Raw genomic sequence first — 19,630 nt, 5'->3', positions numbered from 1 at the left:
ACTGGCACAGCCACTTATTTATTGTGTCTCATTAGGCAAGTCATGACCTCTGTGCCTCAATTTCCATGTTTTTAAAAATGAGATAACTATACATGATAGGGTAGAGGTAATATATGTTAATATATGTAAGTGCTTGGGCATGGTTAGGCAATATATTCATGTTTGATTCCATTTATCATCATTCAATAAGGTAGCTTAAAGCTATTGTTATTAAATCACACCATGAAATATTTATGCAAATACAGCTGGTCATATTTTACTTTATGCATTATTTAATACTTTATACTTGCTATTAAGAAAAAAATTATAGGCTTGGTGCCATTCTAATTCACTTTTTAGCAATATTTTTTTTCTGTTTTCATTAAATACCTCAGAAAAGTTTGACAGGACATCTAACACAATTAATAGAGTTATTTTTTATATTTTTTAATGCCCCACTCTCATTTGATTATTCCTAAAAAATTGATCAGAAGAGTGTATTACACACACATATTTCCTAAAGGAATACCATGCCTTTCTTCATCGTCCTTAGCTCAAAAATAATTTATAATTTTAATTATCTATTACATATTATAAAATGAGAGATAATATTGTTTATATACCTTTTTATTTAAATATTAGATTGACATCTTTATAATTTTACCTGACTGCCTTAGTGATATATCCCATAATTTATTACTGGTTTACAGAATTTTCATCAAAATGTGTATTAATGTTTATTTTTAATGAAAAAAATGTAGTCAGGTATGTTCTGATAAAAACAGTGAATTTAGGTATTACATTTGACAATATGAACAGTGTTTCCAATTAAGTTATGTGGGAGATACTTTTCATAAATTGAAGGGAATACATTTATAGTTCCAAGGTTTTGACAGAAACATATAGTTTAAAAATGTAATAAGAAACAATTTAATAAATTGACTGGCAAAGTAACACTAAAATGACATGCTGACTTCCTAACCTTTTCTAAGTATACTGGTTTACACAAGTATGAATTTAAAAAAAAAGTAACAAGTATAAGAGGTATTTTAATAGGTATTCGTAAAGCTTCTTTGGTTTACTTTCCCAAAATTTGAAAAATTAAGGGGTTAATGACTGAATAACTTATCTTTTGGCAAGTTATGTGGTTTCCAGGCTTTACTGTCAGAAAAATTAAAGGAGGAAAAAATCTTAAGTTTATATCTGAAAGGTCATTAAAATAACTTTAGATGACCGATTACTATGTGGTTTTGGAGATATAATATGGAGGGAATTTAAAACTCAATGATATAACTATGACAACACTCCACATATTCTCAAATGCTTGTTTACAAGGGTACCTATTAAAATAATATTAAAATTAATGTGGAACTATTGCATTCTAGAATAAGTACTATTAATTGATAGATATGCAAATTACATGGGGAAATTAGCCCTATTTATTTTATTAGGTTGCATTTCCAACAAAATCTAATATTTTTCTCCTTTTCTTAACTGAAATGTGTGCTATTAATATTTGCAATGACAAATTAATCCAGAAGAAAATTGTAGTCAGTTTTTAAAAATCAAATTTCCATTTATGTGTATACATATATTTGTTTTAAAAATGTATAACAAGGTAATCAATTAATACTTTCGAGCAAAAATATATGTTGCATTAAAAATCTGCAGAAGCAATGTAAGTTCAAAATGAAAAAAGAGCAATGTCAAATTGTTAGTTTCTTCATACATTTTTCTTGTTGTTGTTAATCCTCACCGAAGGATATTTTTCCACTGATTTTTTGAGAGAATGGAAGGGAGGGAGAGAGATAGAGAGAAACATCGATGTGAGAGAGACACATCGATTGGTTGTCTCGTGCATGTGCCCCAGGGGCCCAGGATCAAGCCTGCAACCAAGGTATGTGACAGGGGTCCTCAAACTTTTTAAACAGGGGGCCAGTTCACTGTCCCTCAGACCGTTGGAGGGCCGGACTATAGTTTAAAAAAAACTATGAACAAATTCCTATGCACACTGCACATATCTTATTTTGAAGTAAAAAACAAAACGGCAAAAACACCCGCATGTGGTCCGCGAGCCGTAGTTTGAGGACGCCTGGATGTGCCCTTGAGCGGAATTGAACCTGAGACCCTTTAGTCCGTGGGCTGACACTCTATCCACTAAGCCAAACAGGCAGGACTCTTCATATATTTTCTAAGGAAATGTTTGGGAATATAAAGATAAGATATTTTTATTTCATTGAATGTATTTTTAAGAGTGATGTAACTGCTCTATTTAAGTGTCAACGTTTATGATACATTGAAAATTACATGTTTTGCAACTATTTAAAAGTTTAGATGTCAATTAAAAAGTACTTTCATACAGTTTTACCAGAATTCTTTCATGTGTACTACTTAAACCAAGATATCAATTTAGATCAACTTAGACATTATCAATATATAAGAAAAATGACATTATATTCCTCTTGATATGATAAAGCAGAAAGCACACATTACTACCTAATTCTTGCAAAAAAGAAAAAAAAAAAGAAGTTACTCTAATCCTGATATTAAAAAAGCAATTAAAGTCAGATTTTAGAATGTTTTACAAAATAGCTAGCTTGGTGTCAATGTCATAAAAATCTTTTCCAAAGAGTGGTTAAAGACTGAAAACACATGACAGCTAAATGAAATATGTAAGCTCTGCCCTAAAAAAAGGCTATAAAAGAAAATTATTGTGGAGATATTACAATGTTAAATTTCTTATGCTTTATACAGAATTAGTCTTAGTTCTTATAGAATCACTTATAAATGAAGCATTACTTCCACAATATATTATTCAAACAGTTCAGATAAAAGGTTACATAGAGTGATAAAGCAAATATGTCCAAATATTAACTGTTAAATCTAGGAGGAAGACATATGAATGCTCATTGTATTTTTTTTCTATTTTAATGTAAATGACAAAAATGTTCAAATCCACAGTTGAAAAAAATTCTTTAAAGGGATACTAGAGCCAAAGTTTCATGACAGCTAATAGCTACTGATAAGCAAAACAAACAAAAACCCATGAGACAATTCAACAATGAATAATTCAGGTCCCTCAATATATTAGACCAGAGGCCCAGGGTACGGATTCGTGCACCAGTGAGGTCCCTCGGCCTGGCCTGTGGGATCGGGCCGAAACTGGCTCTGTGACATCCCGAGTGGTCCCGGACGGATTGCGAGGGCGCAGGCCAGGCTGAGGGACCCCACTGGTGCACGATCGGGGCCGGGGAGGGACTGTGGGAGGGCTCTAGTGCATATCCGGCCTGTCTTGCTCAGTCCTGATTGGCTGAACCCCAGCAGCAAGCTAACCTACCAGTCAGAGCGTCTGCCCCCTGGTGGTCAGTGCATGTCATACTGAGCGGTTGAGTGGCCTTAGCATATTATTAGCATACTAGAGGCCCGGTGCACGAAATTCGTGCATGGGGGGGGGCGGGTTACCCTCAGCCCAGCCTGCACCCTCTCCAATCTGAGACCCCCTTGAGAGATGTCCAACTGCCTGTTTAGGCCCAATCCTGATGGGACTGGGCCTAAACAGGCAGTCAGACATCCCTCTCACAATTCAGGACTGCTGGCTCCCAACCGCTCGCCTGCCTGCCTGCCTGGTCCCCCCCAACTGCCCTCCCCTGCCAGCCTGGTCACCCCTAACTGCCCTCCCCTGCTGGCCTGGTTGTCCCCAACTGCCCTCCCCTGCTGGCCTGTCCCCCCAAACTGCTCTCTCCTGCAGGCCCGGGTCCCCCCAAACTGCTCTCTCCTGCAGGCCTGGGTCCCCCCAAACTGCCCTCCCCTGTAGGCCTGGGCCTGGTCACCCCCAACTGCCCTCCCCTGCAGGCCTAGTCACCCCCAACTGCCCTCCCCTGCTGTCCTGGTCACCCCCAACTGCCCTCCCCTGTTGTCCTGGTCACCCCCAACTGCCCTCCCCTTCAGGCCTGTGTCTCCCCCAAACCATCTTCCCCTGTAGGCCTGTCTCTCCCCACCCCCTGCAATTGCCCTCCCCTGCAGGCCTGGGCACCCCTAACTGCCTTCCCCTGCAGGCCTGGTCACCCCCAGCTGCCCTCCCCTGCAGGCCTGATCGCCCCCAACTGCCCTCCCTTGCAGGCCTGGTCCCTCCCAACTGCCCTCCCCTGCTGGCCTGATCGCCCACAACTGCCCTCCCCTGCCAGCCATCTTGTGGTGGCCATCTTTGACAACATGGGGGCGGTCATCTTTTGTGTTGGAGTGATGGTCAATTTGCATATTACCGCTTTATTAGATAGGATTATGCTTTGATTGGTTGAACGGATGACTGGACAACCAGACACTTAGCATATAAGGCTTTTATTATATAGGATGATATATCCTTTAAGCTTTTCAAATCATCTCCACAAAGGCTATTCGTATACAGCAAAAACTTAATGAAGCTGAGTATGAGGGTCTTACAGAAATATAGTAAACCCAACCTGAGTGATAAGTGAAAGAGTCAGGATTTGAACTCCAAAGCCCATGTTTGTTCATTTATAATATGTTAACTGTATTACATGGAAATATTTTATTATTGTACGCATAGGCTTGCTTTATGACGCTCATCAGCATTTTTTAAATTAGTAAGAAAATCCCTGCAAAGTTTCTAGATCTTGCCAAGAAGAAGAACCAAATGAACTGCTTTGTCCTCTCCCCTTTCCCCAAATCAATCTTAGAGAAATTATAGGAGTCACAAGAGAGTAAAGTTTCAAGAACCCAGCTATTCTGACTCCCAAACTCGATGCATTCCACCCTTCCCTTCCCCATTGGACAATAAACTAATTTTATACAATTAATTTTTGATACTAATCTTTTATCCAGTGATTAAACATTTTATTATATAGTTTGCCAAGGAATATATTAGAACTTCTTTCTCTTACTGGACTAACTTGAATTTGAGAGTGGGGTCCACCCTTTACTATATTTGTATTCTTGGGCAAGTTTCTTAACCTCTTTGAGCCTGCTTCCTCCTCTGTAAAATGGTGATGATGATAATAATACTCACCTGAGAATACTATAAAGATGAATGTAACACATGAAATATGTTTAGCATTAGCACTCAAAATTTTAGCAACACCAACTAATAGTATAAGCAGTAGTATGGGTACTACAATAAGCTGCAGCAGTAATATCTTCTTTGAATTAAAATATATTAATAAAATTAGCTAGAGGAAGGCTACTTTTGTTAGTCCTATGGTTAGCTGAACATTAAGCATTCTAGATATGCAAATTATATATTTAATACTGTTATTCTGTTTCTTTTTATTTATTCTTTCTTTTGACTTAACTAACCATGAAAAAGCTTCTGATAGTTACATACAGATGTTATTAAAACTGTCCAGTTTCTTTATAAATGGGATCTGATAATGAAAAGTCACTTACTCTGGTGGGGGCATTTTTGAGGGTTCCACATCCCGTAGGAACTCACACTGAAGAGCTTGTTCTGCAGTGCAGCGCTTACTAGGATCCAAGGCCAACATGTAATCAAATAAGTCTAGTGCGGCTGCAGGAATACTGACATGAGAGGATTACAAAAGTCATTCATGGTCTTTGACACAGTTTAATGTTTCTTTAGAAGCTTATTTCAAGTACTAGCATTTTATAACATGTTTATAATAATTTATTCCATTAAATACCAAATTTCTTTTGAAAAATACTTTCACAGATTTTTATAACTATCATTCTAATAATTTTAGTTTTGGCAAACAATAGTATATTTTATTACTCTATGGGCAATTTGATGTTATAACACAAATTAAGAATTGAACAGAATAGTTTCCTACAATAAAAATAAAAACCTGAGCTCAAGTTGAAAGATGTTTCAATAAAATTTAAAATAATGTTAAAGTTCTTTCTTATGTAAACACCAAATCTAACACACAAACCCAAACCACTGATTCCATAATGGTGGTGAAATGGTAATTTGCATGTAGCAAAGGGAAACTCAAAATAAAATGACACAGAATAATTGTGATAGATCTACTTTGAGTCAGTAGAGAATTGAGTAACATTTAGAATTCACAGTAAATAACTAAAAAAAAAAACAAAAACAAACAAACAAACAAAAACATTCAATGCAATATGGATGTTTAAGCATCCCCTTCTTACAAAACAAATTCTTCTCTTAACTTTCGACGATATTGCTTCTTTGGTTTCATGGTGTTGAAATACGGTAGTTTGATTACATCGGGCCACACTGCAGGACATGGACTCCCACATATACGGCTAAACACACAAGAAGAAGTACATCACTATAAACTACACAGACAAAATAATACATGCAACTGCTATACAAAACATCAACTCATTTAAGTCCTGGTATACATATAGAAATTTTATTAAATATTTCACTCATCTCAACATAATTACTTGTTTTAAGAAATCAATTTATTTTCAGTGGATACTTCTAATACTCCAAACATTCCAGTTCCTAGAAGGAAACCTTCTTATTTATAAAATCATTTCTTAAAGGTAACATTCAAAATATGCTGATCATATGTTGAATAAAATAAAAAAATTTATCCCAATAAATTAAGAAACAAGAGTTTAGTATATGCCTTTCTCTGATTTTATAGGTACCTGTCATTTACCTCTTTTCATGAATATAATGAAGTTTGCAATAAAAGCAGAAACAGATATACTACACTCAGGAAGATAAGTACATTGTAAATAAAGACTGTTAAATTCTGTCAACTGGTGGACCCTAAAAGCAACATTCTTGAAACATTTAAGTTCTTTAAAATTACGCCACAGATTTCAAGGTATTAAGAAATTTTAACTGCTTTACTCTCTGCTTATCTGTATCTTGAAAACACTAATTTTTTAAACGGCATTTTTTTAAATAATCTCACCTGAGGATGTTTTTGATTATATATATATATATATATATATATATATATATATATATATATATATATATATATATATAAAGAGAGAAATGTTGATGTGAGAGAGAAACATCGATTGGTTGACTCCCATATGCGGTATGTGCCCTGATTGGGAATCAAACCACAACCTTTTGGTGTTCAGCAAGCATGTCAAACTCAAAGGCTACCATGGGCCAAATAAATAAGGTTTAAGTTTATGTGGGCCGCAAAAAAAACAAAAGCTTCAATTTTCATAGAAACATAGGTAGGTTTATTTCGATAAAGACATGCTGAATACAAAGGGATGAGATGAGTAATCGTTAACATAAAATATAGAACATTTTAATAAAAATTAATATTTTTTGAACATTAACTTACCAGACACTGAATAACTGCACAAATTAATAAGCATAACACAAATAAACCTATTTTTCTTGTTCTCCAAAGGTGAAATACTTCCTGTTGCGCACACCAAGCAAGTCAGTACATGACTAATGACATGGCAATAGACTGCTAAAATATTCGTAAGGCGCGTAAGGAAAATGAATGCAACACGATGATAGTAATCAGTCATTAGCGAACACTGTAGTTCGTTATTAATAATTATGTGTAACAGAATATTGTAAGAATTAAATTACAAAATTTTTATTAAAATGTTTCTTACATAATTATATTGGCTGGGCCACAAAAATATTCATTGTGAGCCGCGAGTTTGACATGCTGGTCTGGTGTACAGGACAACGGTTCCAATCAATTGAACCACCCAACCAGGGTGAAAACCCTCATAATTATTTTATTAATTAGTAAGTCTTTGTTACAATAATTTATAGAAGAAATGCTATAACAAATAGGTAACTCCAGCTGGTAAATAGTTAAAAACTGATTTTGGTAATAGATAAAAAATTGGTTACGTATGCTTAACTTGAATATACTAAATCTCAAGGATAAACGTATATAGTATATAAAATGATCAGCTGGTCTTTAAATGTAAAAAGAAAAGGCCCATGTATTGCTGACTAAAAATATTCTATACATACATAATTATTAATGTATGCCCCAAAGTGCATAAGATTTGACAAGTGAAATTGCCATTCTCAGAAACACATATTTATTATGTAAGAGAACCTCTCACACTTTTAAAGTTATATGTCAACCAAACTGTGCTTTTTGTTTCAATATACGATAATCTCCCTTATCTATGAGGGATATGTTCCAAGACCCCCAATGGATGCCTGTAACCACGAATAGTAACAAACCCTATGTATGCAATGTTTTTTTCCTATACATGCATAAACACCAATGGTAAAGTTTAATTTATAAATTAGGCACAGCAAGAAATTAACAACTCTAATAATCAAAGAGAAAAATTGTAACAATATTCTATAATAAAAGTTATATGAATGTGGTCTCTCTCAAAATGTCTTTTTTTTTTATTGATTTCAGAGAGGAAGAGTGAGAAGATGGAAACATCAATGATGAGAGAGAATCACTGACTGGCTGACTCCTGCATACACCCTGATTGGGGATCGAACCCACAACCTGGGTATGTGTCCTAACCAAGAATTGAACCTGCCACTTCTTTGTGTACGGTATGATGCTCCAACCAACTGAGCAACACCAGCCAGGGCTCTCTCAAAATATCTTATTGCACTGTACTCACCCTTATAGAGTGTGGACACCCTGGACAAAGGGATGATTCATGTTCCCCGTGGGAGGGAATGGGATGACGTAAGATTTCATCACTGCACTACCAGGAACATCCCATAATTTAAAACTATGATTTATTGCTAGAATGTTACATTTAATATTTTCAGACTGAGGGTAACCAAAATTGAAACCAGAGATAACGGGGACTACTGTAGTTTTTTGATTTGTATTTTAGTTGTTTACATGTACGTTTGTCTTACTAAATTATAATCTGGGAACCATGACCTTTAAACAATATACAGGTGGGAAAAGGAATAAGACAACTATGTTAATGGCAAAGAGAAGTATTCAGGCAAAAGCATGGAAGTAGTTAAATTTAGACATTTAGGAGGAAGACTAAGAAAATCAGTACAGGAGGAATTTAGAGCTCAGGGAGGTTTACCTGGGAGATAAACAGGTGCCACACAATTCAGTTTTAAGAGGCAGTTTGCCTAACTAAAGTTGACCCTTAAACAATACAGTTCTGCACAAGTCCACTTATATTATACACAGATCTTTTTCAATAAATGTATTTTATAATTTTAACATCTTTTCTCTAGCTTACTTTATTGTAAGAATACAGTATATATGTAACAAAGTATTTATTAACTGACTTTCTGTTATTTGGCAAGGCTTCTTGTCAACAGGCTATTAGTAGTTCAGTTTTGGGAGAGTCAAAGTTATACTCAGATTTGACTGCATCCGGGGTCGGTGCCCCAACTTCCCGTGTTATTCAACTGTCAACTGCATAATGAAGACAAACTCTAGAACTGAATCATGTGTGATAATGATCAAATTGCACTGCATAAAATCTGTTTCTTCTTTCATAAAACAGAGATTCATTTTACTTAAGAGCTGTGAAGTTAAATGAGCTAGCATCCTGGCCCATTAACCTACACTAATAAAAGAGAAAGATGCAAACTAACAATACCTTCGCAATGCCCACCAGCAAATAAGGAGTATGCAAATTAACCCAACAAATATGGCGGGTTAATTTGCATACACAGGCGCTGAGCGGCCAGCCAGGGGCAGGGTGCTTGCATCATCACCATAGCGACGACGCAGGCGTTCCGCACTGCCCCAGTCGCAGTGAAGGCAGTGCCGGCAGCCAGGGGAAGGAAGGCCCATTCTTGCACGAATCTTCGTGCATCGGGCCTCAGTAGCCTTACAATAAATATCAGTTTCATTACCTCTTAGCTAAAGAGTTTCAATTATTTCATTATCTATGTGGTGGAAAATTACCTAAGTCTTAAAGTTATCAATTGGTACCAGCATACAGGATGGAATAGACTTACTGAGGCATGGAAAGTTACTAGAAACTAGGGAAGCAGATAGGAATTGATAATAACTATATATTAGCAACATATGTGCCTGATGATCAGCCAGCTATCCCAAAATCATTTACTGAAGATGTCTTAAAATGTATCATATGCTAAACCCCAAATATCTGAGGTCTAAATTTGGAATCTATTCTTATCTGATTTTTATATTCTGATGTCAATACTATATGACAGTTTTACATTTTTTATGAGGCTGACAGGACAAACCCCTCTACCTACTCATTCCTCTAATTAGTCCTCTCAGAATTTCCTTTCAGCTAAAATGTAGAATCAATACTGCCACACTCCAAAGTGAGAGCATCCTATTGGAATTCAATTACTGCTCTGAATTTATAGATTAATTCAGAAAGTATTGCTATCCTTTCAAAGCTTAATATTTCTATCACAAAAATATTAAACTTTATATTTCATTTTAATATATATTTCTTCAATTAGATCTTGTATATTTCTTTTTACAGGTGTGTGTTTTGTTTTTACTTTTTAAAAATTTGTTCCTATCCTTATTGTATTTCCTAAGTAGGAAAGTTTTACTGTAGGAAAAACTTGAAATTTGACAAAAATTTTAGGCAGCCATCTGAGATCCTATGATCCCTAACAGTTTTAATAGTTGTTTCTTTGAGGCTTTCTAGGTTAATACTAGTAACTAAAGTTGTATTAACTGTATTAGTTGTATTAACTGTATTACCTGTAATCAGAATTCATCCATTTTTTCGAATGAGTGTACTCTTTATCATTATGGCATGTTACATTACATAGTAATTTCAAATCAATGTTAGAATGATATTGATGCGCTACACAATACTGGGTAATTTTGTTTTGTTTCTGATTTTAATGGGAGTACTTTCATCGTTTACCACTGGGAAAGATGACGACTTTGGTTTGAAAACAATACATAATAAAGATAGTTACAGGTACACAGACATTCACCCACCTATCCTGTTAAGGAAGCATTTATTTATTCCTTTTTACTATGGGTTTTGTTTTTGTGGCTTTAAATATTTAAAGGATGCTTTAGTTTAATCAGTTTAATTTTTAGAAACCTTATAATCATTATCTGCATTTCCTTCCCTAAGATTTCCTTAATACTTGATTATCCTTACATTCAGACAAGGAATACCACCTAGTCCTAATAAAAGTACTATTATTTTAGTAACATGCTGCATTCTACTTGTTAATTTGTCCTGCATCAATACTCATGTGAAATTGGTATATAACAGTTTTCAAAATTGAGGTCCAAAGACCCTTGGGTGTCCCTTAGACCCTTCAAGGGCCTGGCACTTTGAAGGTATTACTAAGACATTATGTGCCCTTTTCAATGTGTTGACTTTCTACTGATAGTACACAGCCAATAGTGGGTAAAACTACCAGAACCTTAACCTGATTCAAGGCAATGACACCAAACAAAGCAGTTAAGTACTCTTCACTACCACACAATCTAGGGACAAGGCAGAAGCCAGTTCCACTTATGAATGTACTTGTTGAAGCAGCAAAAAACATTAATGTGTTAAACCCTAATACTTTGAGGATACATCTTTTTAACATTCTCAGTAATGAAATAGAAAATACTCATAAAGCACTTCTACTGCACCACAAAATCTGATAGCTATCTTGAGAAGCACCTGAACAATTTTTTGAGTTGCAAGCTGAAGTAGCTGCTTTATTCACGAATCACCTTTTTTACCTGCAAAAACAGTAACTAACTATGATCACTCAGGACTTGAGTATCTGTCAGACATTTTCTCAAATATGTTCAGAGTCAGCTTGTTACTTCAAGGAAGACAATTGCAATATTTACTGCCAATTATACAATTTGAGCTTTCAGGAGAAAAATCAGAATACTAGAAAGCTTATTATCTACACCATGAAATTGACAGCTTCACAATAAATACCTACAGGCTCCTCTGCTGAGACCAGTGGTGATAATAAATAATATATAATGTTACATGTGGAAGAGATGCTCAATTCAGTGATACAATTATTTTCCAAATGACCAAAACATAATTTACAAAATCATCAGAGTTGTAAAAGATCCATTCAGATGGCAAGAGAGAGACCAATAGATTCAATATATTAGAGTACAACGTATTCCTTCATTTGGTTTCAAATTGCACATTATAACTAACCTGTAAAAAAATTTCCATTTATTTAATGCAGTTTCAAAAAAGAATATGCACAAAGAGTTGAAAAGACTAATGAGAACAGTGTATCACAGACATGAGGATCCCAGATGTACTTACTAAGCCAAACAGTAAAAGATTTGTAAAAATATAAAAATGCTACTCATTTCACCAACATTTATTTCCATTTAGGAAATAAGATTTTTTACAATTTTAGATGTTATTTTTAACCTATTATTTTTAAATGAATTAAAAGTATTTTTAATTTCTGATGTGGTAAATATCAATAAATACTACCAACATAAATAAAAGCTCCTGGGATCTTTCATAATTATTTAAAAGTGTAGATAAGTTTTGAGACCAGAAATGATTAAGAAGCACAAGTTTACGGAATTTGTTATGATTTACAAATGATATATATGCTTCATTTTTTTAAAAATGGGAACTTTCCTTCTTTTCCTATATTCTGAAAAAAGCCAAAGCCTGTGCCTTTAATGTTTTTAAAATTTCACCTTGGTCACCATCTAGGCCTGAGGCTTTGGAGGGAAAGAGTAGTGGGGGGAATAGAGGAAGGTTGGATAGAGAGAAGCAGGATTCTTTTTACTCCAATCTATTTTCAATTTCTTCCATGATTATGTCTTTTATTTCATAAGTAATGTACACTGTGTGATATATAAACAGTCTTTCGCTGGCAGCTAGAAGTCTTAGAGTTGACTCTTGTGTAAAAACATTTTTGCCCTCATTCATCCCATTATGTCCTCACCTTTGCTTTTCACTCTCTTTTCCCATCACTTTTTTAAAACTTTATTTTAGAGAGGGGAAAAAGCGGGAGAGGGAGAGAGAGGGAGAAACATCGATTTGTTGTTCCACTTATTTATGCATTCACTGGTTGCTTCTTACATGTTCCCTGACCAGGGATGGTCCCTGCAACCTTGGTGTATCAGGAGGACACTCTAACCAACTCAGCTATCCGGCCAGGGCTTGCCATCACTTTTTAACCCATGCTCTTCTATCACAAAACTTTTGGGATCTGCGTAAGATACTTTCTGGAACAAGGCAACATACAGACTACTTGCCTACTGTAGTAGTATAAAGCTCTTTAAGACAGATTCTGATTAGTATTCCCACTCTTGATCAGTTTACACATTATTTTTATAATACAAACTCTAGACCTCATCATTGCTGAGGTGTGTTGTTTTTTTTGTAAGATGACAGAAATATCCCAGCATTACTACAAATAAGATGAGGGGGAGGAGTATGTATTGGAAAACTTACATTTATTTAATTCTTATAGCCCTAAGCTTAAGTCCTGTTTTACTTGTGAAGAAACAAACATTACGGAACTTACCGTAAGTCACAAGTGTAGGAAGTAGCTGATGGTCATTAGAACCAAGGTCTGTAAGATTCCAAATCCCACCCCTTTCAATATACTCTGCTGCCTCGTTCAAATCAGAGAGACTTGTTTCTTTTATCAGAAACTTCCATTTTCTCTTCATAATTTAAAAATGCTACAGAATCAAAGTTGAAGCATCTTTTTCTGTTTTAAATATGATATCTTACCAACAAAACAAAAACATTCTGAAATATATAAACTGGATAGTAAAACAGATCCATGTTGAGATAAACAATTCCAGACTCTTGATGTGTTTGTTTTACCTAAATGGGATCAAATCAAACATAGACTTCTGGAAAACTGCTCTTTTCATGGAATTCTGCTGCTTTTCCATGTTAGTATCTTCAGATCTACCATTTTCTTGTTAATTACTATACACTTTGCTGCTAAGCAGATGGACTGAGCTTTCTTTCTTTTCCCATGTGGTTCACACTAAGCTGAGTTAACATGCTCATAAATAACTCAACTACACTCATGCCTCAGGATTTTGATTACTTTGCTGTTGCCTCATTTCTTTCAGATCTCTGCTCAAATGATACCTTATGGGAGAGACATTCCCTTCTACCTACAACACTACCTTCTACCATTTTCCATCTCCATTCACATATAATCACTTGATATATTTTATTGTTTATGTTTGTTGTCTTCAACTAGAAAGTAAAAGAAGTTGTGTGCCAGTTATGAGGCACTGAGGATATAGCCTTAACCCTCCGTTGTATCCTAAAAGAACCTATGAACTGGAACACAACCAGTAATCAATAAATACTGTTTAATTAATCTCCTAACTTGAAATGTCTTCTGTATTATAATGTAAGGTCCATATAAACTTGTTTTATTTCTGGACTTTGCATATCTTATTGATTTATCTATGTATCATGTGCCAATACAAAATAATCTTATTAGTTACTATAATTTTATTTTAACATATGATATGCCAAATTTTCCTTCTTTTTGAGAATTTTCTTGGTTATTGCCATATTTATTTCTCCAGGATGAACATCAAAAATCAAACATCATTTCAAAATATGTTTTTTAAGTTCTCATTAGAACTACAACGATATAGAATGAATTATCATCTTTAAAAACAATTAAGTCTTCCTAGTCAAAAACAAGATATAGCTCTACAATAGTTATTCAATCTTCTTTATAGTTTTAAGCAAGACATTATAGTTTTCAATATTTCTGGAGACTATATGGTGGTGGTTTTTAAAAAAGCATCTTTCCCACCATACTTCTAACTGGTAATTATTGGTTTATATTTTATAAAAGCTATTGTTTTTAATATGTATATATAACATATACTAGCACATTTTTGTGTGTACACACACACACGTACACACACACATACACACACACACACACTTTTCTTAACACTTCCCATTTTACCAAGCTTGTTATTTAAGATGATTCAGGTAATTCCTTTCTATGTTGCATGCATGCATATATGTGATGTTATCTATAATAATAAAAGCATAATATGCTAATTAGACCGGACAGCCGAAAGACCTTCCGGACAAATTTCGTGCATCAGGCCTCTAGTCATACATAAATTATGACAATACTGCCTTCATTTTTCCACTACTATACCTCTTATTGGACCCCTTTCCTAATTCTATTAGGTAACTGGTTAGTACTTCTAAAACACAAATAATACTAGAAGACAACTTTTTATCATTCTTGTCTTTACTTCTAATATTTCACCACTAAATATTATTGAGGCTACTAATTTGTGATGCACATTTTTATCATGTTAAAGAAATATCTCTCTACGCTTCCCCAGTTTAGCGAGTTTTTATTTCTAGAAAATGCCTATTCAACACCTATCAAGATAAACATATTATTTTACTTCTATTAAAATGTAGAGTTATAAGAACAGACTTCCTAAAACTGAAGCATCCTTGTATTCTTGAAGTGAACTTTACTTGACTTTCTGCAAGTTAATTTTCTAATGAAAAGCCTGGCACTATTGACTAATATCTCCTTTTGAATTTTTGGACTAATATTCTATAGAAATTTTTCATGTTGTCTTTGTCAATTTGATGTTTGAATCACACTAACTTTGTATAAAGTTTTATTTCTTACATGGTACTGAGAATTGGTTAAAAGTTTAGATACTAAGGTAAAACTGTCTACATTTAAATTTTAATTTTGTCACTATTCTAGTTGTTTGACCCTGGACAAATTCTTTTATTTCTGTAAGGTCCATTTTTCTTAACTTATAAAAAGAAGACATAGGGTTGTTACAGAGCTCAACTGTGGCCAATTCAGGTGAAATTCTTAGCAATGCTTGCATCATATGTGTGAATTTATTAAAATAGATGCCCTAGTATCCAATACAAGCAGAACAAACAGTAACTGAAAAAAATGGTTAGAGGGAATCATTTAAAAAAAAAAAGATACACAGATACATAATTTAAACATTTTATTTTAACATAAAATTTATAATGAACATTTATTCTCCAATCTCCTGACATAGCCAAGGCTTTCTCTTTGCACAGAGGATTCACTGAATGGGATTCTACATTAACTTTCTTGCACAAACCACATCCATACATATCAAAAACAATCAGAGTGTCTTCTAAATTTTTATGACTTTTCTTTCTAATTTATATCTATTTGCCAAACTTTAAGTCCTTGCAAAGCACTGCATCTGTCTATATTTAATTAAATGACAAATATACAGTAATAAAAAGTTGGCATAAAAGAATGGAAACAACTGCCTCTTGGTCATCATACTCTTCAACTAGTGAGATAGTTAACAGAGTTACTAGCTGCAAAAATTCAGCTTCCCATGTTATCTAAGCTAGTATTATTTACAGAAGAAATGGAAAGTTATCTATTAATCTAACAAGTCTATTGAAGGAAAAATTCATAGTATATTGGTATCTATGTCTCATATCAATTTCTTTTCTAAAAGTTGTCATGCATATTTTGAAACACTTATGCAAATCTTACAAGTTGTAAATTAACCCTATATAATAAAGGGGTAATATGCAAATTGACCCTAACAGCGGAACAGCCAGTCGCTATGATGCACACTGACCACCAGGGGGAAGACACTCAATGCAGGAGCTGTCCCATGGTGGTTAGTGCAATTCCACAGAAGGAGCACCACTCAGCCAGAAGCTGGCTCATGGCTGGCCAGCTCAGCGGTGGTGGCGGGAGCCTCTCCCACCTACGCAATAGCGCTAAGCCATTCGTCGGACATTCCCCAAGGGCTCCCTCCCGAGCTGCTAGAGGGATGTCTGACTGCCAGCTTAGGCCCGATCCCCTGGGGAGTGGGCCTAAGCCAGTAGGTGGACATCCCCGAGGGCTCCCGGACTGCGATAGGGCTTCCCCCCCCATATACAGTACTACAGGCCTGGTGAATTTTCATGCACCAGGCCTCTAGTACTGTATATGGGGGGGGGGGGGGGAAGCTCTTCTTTAAAAAAATTATTTAAAATATTAAATGAAGAGAAAGGTGACTGATAATTACTTATAACCTAGGTCATAGGGTGGGCTCAAATCATGAAGACCCATGCTTCATGATGAATATATTTTGCTGTGTATACATATGTAGATACATATAAACATATATGCAAATGTATGTAAGAGTATTTCTTTGCAATATCCCAAAACATTAATTCTTCCATCCTGTCATACTTAATAAAAATGTATCTACCATTCATTTTCTCCTCCCTCATATTTACTTGGCCTATCCCAGTCTCATCTTTTCTACTTTAAGCCCTGTGATTTAACCTTTTGCACTCGGATGTCGAGTGTGACTCGACACGGTTAGCATTAGAATAAAGGAATCGAGAAAAAAGCAAGCAAGTGCAAAGGGTTAATCACACACACAAAAAAAGATTTAGAGACTTTAAGATCCTTAATTTTACTAAATCAAGTATCAAAGTGCCTGCAATCTAGTTTCTCCGTCATTCAGCAGTCTTTAGAGCCTTTAAGAGAACCATGCTGTTCTCCTTCTGAAAACACATTCTGAAAGATTTTAAATATCCTACAGAGTATAACAACCTCCACTCAGCAAATATTACAATCATGAGCTTACCTTATTAATTCTAGTTGTGCAAGTTCCTGATTTGCTTGAAATATAGGTTTTTTAGTGAAGAGTTCACCAAGGATACATCTAATGGAAAAAATACCCATCATTAGCAAATGATATGGATTTTACTTAACAAGGGTTTCAAGTAAATTAAACCAATCAATAAGCCTATCTTACCCACAGCTCCACACATCAATAGCCGGTGTATACCGTTCTTCTCCCAACAGCAGTTCAGGTGGACGGTACCATAAAGTGATGACCTTGTTAGTATACGGCCGACTAAAACAAAAAAAAACAAGCAAAACAAAAAAACACACCAACTCTTTAGATTTAGTATCTGTTAGAATAAGAGAAATTCTCCTAGAAAGTATTAGTTTGGCTGCTCAAAAAAAACCTAAAATCCTAACTAAAATCACTTTCATATGCTTACTAAATACAGACAGATAATGTATGATTATAAAATACATGAGAGCAACGTGATTAACTGAAAAATTCCCTTAATATATAAAAATAAAAATTGGCTGGTTTTAATGGTAATGTGGCCAAAGAAAGGTCTTTTTATCAACTCCACTGTTCAGTACTGCTTTTCCTTTCTATAATAATGTTTAAAGAGATTAACTGCCTTAAAGGGAGTTGATTTTGACCAAACCTGGCAAATTACTAATATGCAGCAAGATCTAGTTTCAACTGGAACACCTAACAAAAGTTTTCAACTGGGCATATCTCTGGCAATCTTTCATTGGTTTCAATTCACTTTAGTATGTGAACAGAAAGTACAGAAATGTAGATTGTAGTAGCTGAGGTCTATGCTGCAAAAAATCACTAGCAACAGATATGATATTTTATCAGTTGATTCCTTTGTCACCTACTAACAGAGAGGGCATATATATATATACTGCTACCTCTTTATTTACCATAGAAGAGATTATCTAGTAAGTTGTAATAGGGACAAGTTTTACCACCACAGTACAAATTCTCTGGCAAAATGTTTTTAATCCTTAGAGAATGGTCATACTCTGATGATTTACATGACTAAAGAGGGTCTGAAGAAATTAGAGGTGGTTCTTTCACTGATCATTTTTAGGATATATACTTCAGGGCAGTGATGGCGACCCTATGACACGCGTGTCAGCACTGACACGCGTAGCCATTTCTGATGACACACGGCCGCTGAGGCAGCCGGATGCCGAGGATGAAACATTTGCTGCTCCTGAGGATGAAACATTTGCGAAATAATGTTTTTTCCTCAAAGTGACACACTATCCAAGTTATGCTCAGTTTTTTGGCGAAGTTTGACACACCAAGCTCAAAAGGTTGCCCATCACTGCTTCAGGGTGACCACTATGTGTTTAGATAAATTCTAAACCTCTTTCTGGATATCATCCAAATCACAAGAATGCCAAGGCCATCTTATAGGAAATGCCCCATTAAGGCTGTATTCCGCCTGAGGTTGGCTTAGCCCTGGACCAGTTTTGGGAATAGGAAAAGGAGTATCCTATATAATAAAAGCCTAATATGCTAAATGTCTGGTCGACGGGTCGACTGTTCAACCAATTAAAGCGTAATATGCTAATGATATGCTAAGGTCGCTCAACTGCTCGCTATGATGTGCACTGACCACCAGGAGGCAGACGCTCCAACTGGTAGGTTAGCTTGCTGCTGGGGTAAAGCCGATCGGGACTGAGCGAGAAGGGCCAGACACACCATGGAGCCCTCCCGCAGTTCCTCCCTGGCTGGCCAACCTCCCACGTCCCTCCCCGGCCCCCGATCGTGCACTGGTGGGATCCTTCAGCCTGGCCTGCACCCTCTCACAATCCAGGACCGCTCGGGGGATGTCGGAGAGCCGGTTTCGATCGAGCCCATAATCCCGCAGGCCAGGCTGAGGGACCCCACTGGTGCACAAATTCATGCACTGGGACTCTAGTATAATTTATAAAGCAATTCCCTCTTGCTAACCATAGGTTTGAAGTTCCAGATAGCATAAGACCTCAGCAGCCTGCACCCAGCCAAATTTCTCCAAATAATTTAAACACTTGTGCTATATGCCATCAATCTGGGCATCACAGCATCATCACAGGCAGGACTATAGTAACAGTGTGCCAAAGCAGGAAAAAAGATTGACCTTGGTATAAATTATGAAAATAAGGAATATAGTATAAGAAGTATATGTTCAATAGCAAATTAGA

The 19,630-nt window shown here is 35.6% G+C and overlaps 1 protein-coding gene across 2 annotated transcripts in view; it reads right to left on the bottom strand.

Annotated features, from left to right (window-relative positions):
* Positions 1-19,630, bottom strand: part of CDK13 (cyclin dependent kinase 13) — a gene marked incomplete at its 5' end in the record, with an annotated part of 123,146 nt that overhangs the window by 19,833 nt on the left and 83,683 nt on the right. For both annotated transcript variants that reach the window (XM_079786516.1, XM_079786517.1), the window contains 4 exons: positions 5,383-5,514; positions 6,109-6,225; positions 17,451-17,528; positions 17,622-17,723. In XM_079786516.1, coding sequence (XP_079642642.1) covers positions 5,383-5,514; positions 6,109-6,225; positions 17,451-17,528; positions 17,622-17,723 — 429 coding nt within the window. The remainder of the gene's footprint in view (positions 1-5,382; positions 5,515-6,108; positions 6,226-17,450; positions 17,529-17,621; positions 17,724-19,630) is intronic.

This window comes from Cnephaeus nilssonii (genome assembly GCF_951640355.1).
Source record: "Cnephaeus nilssonii genome assembly, chromosome: 12".
Taxonomy (NCBI): Eukaryota; Metazoa; Chordata; class Mammalia; order Chiroptera; family Vespertilionidae; genus Cnephaeus; species Cnephaeus nilssonii.
The sequence above is the reverse complement of the archived record's forward strand: the minus strand, read 5'-3'. Positions and strand labels throughout refer to the sequence as shown.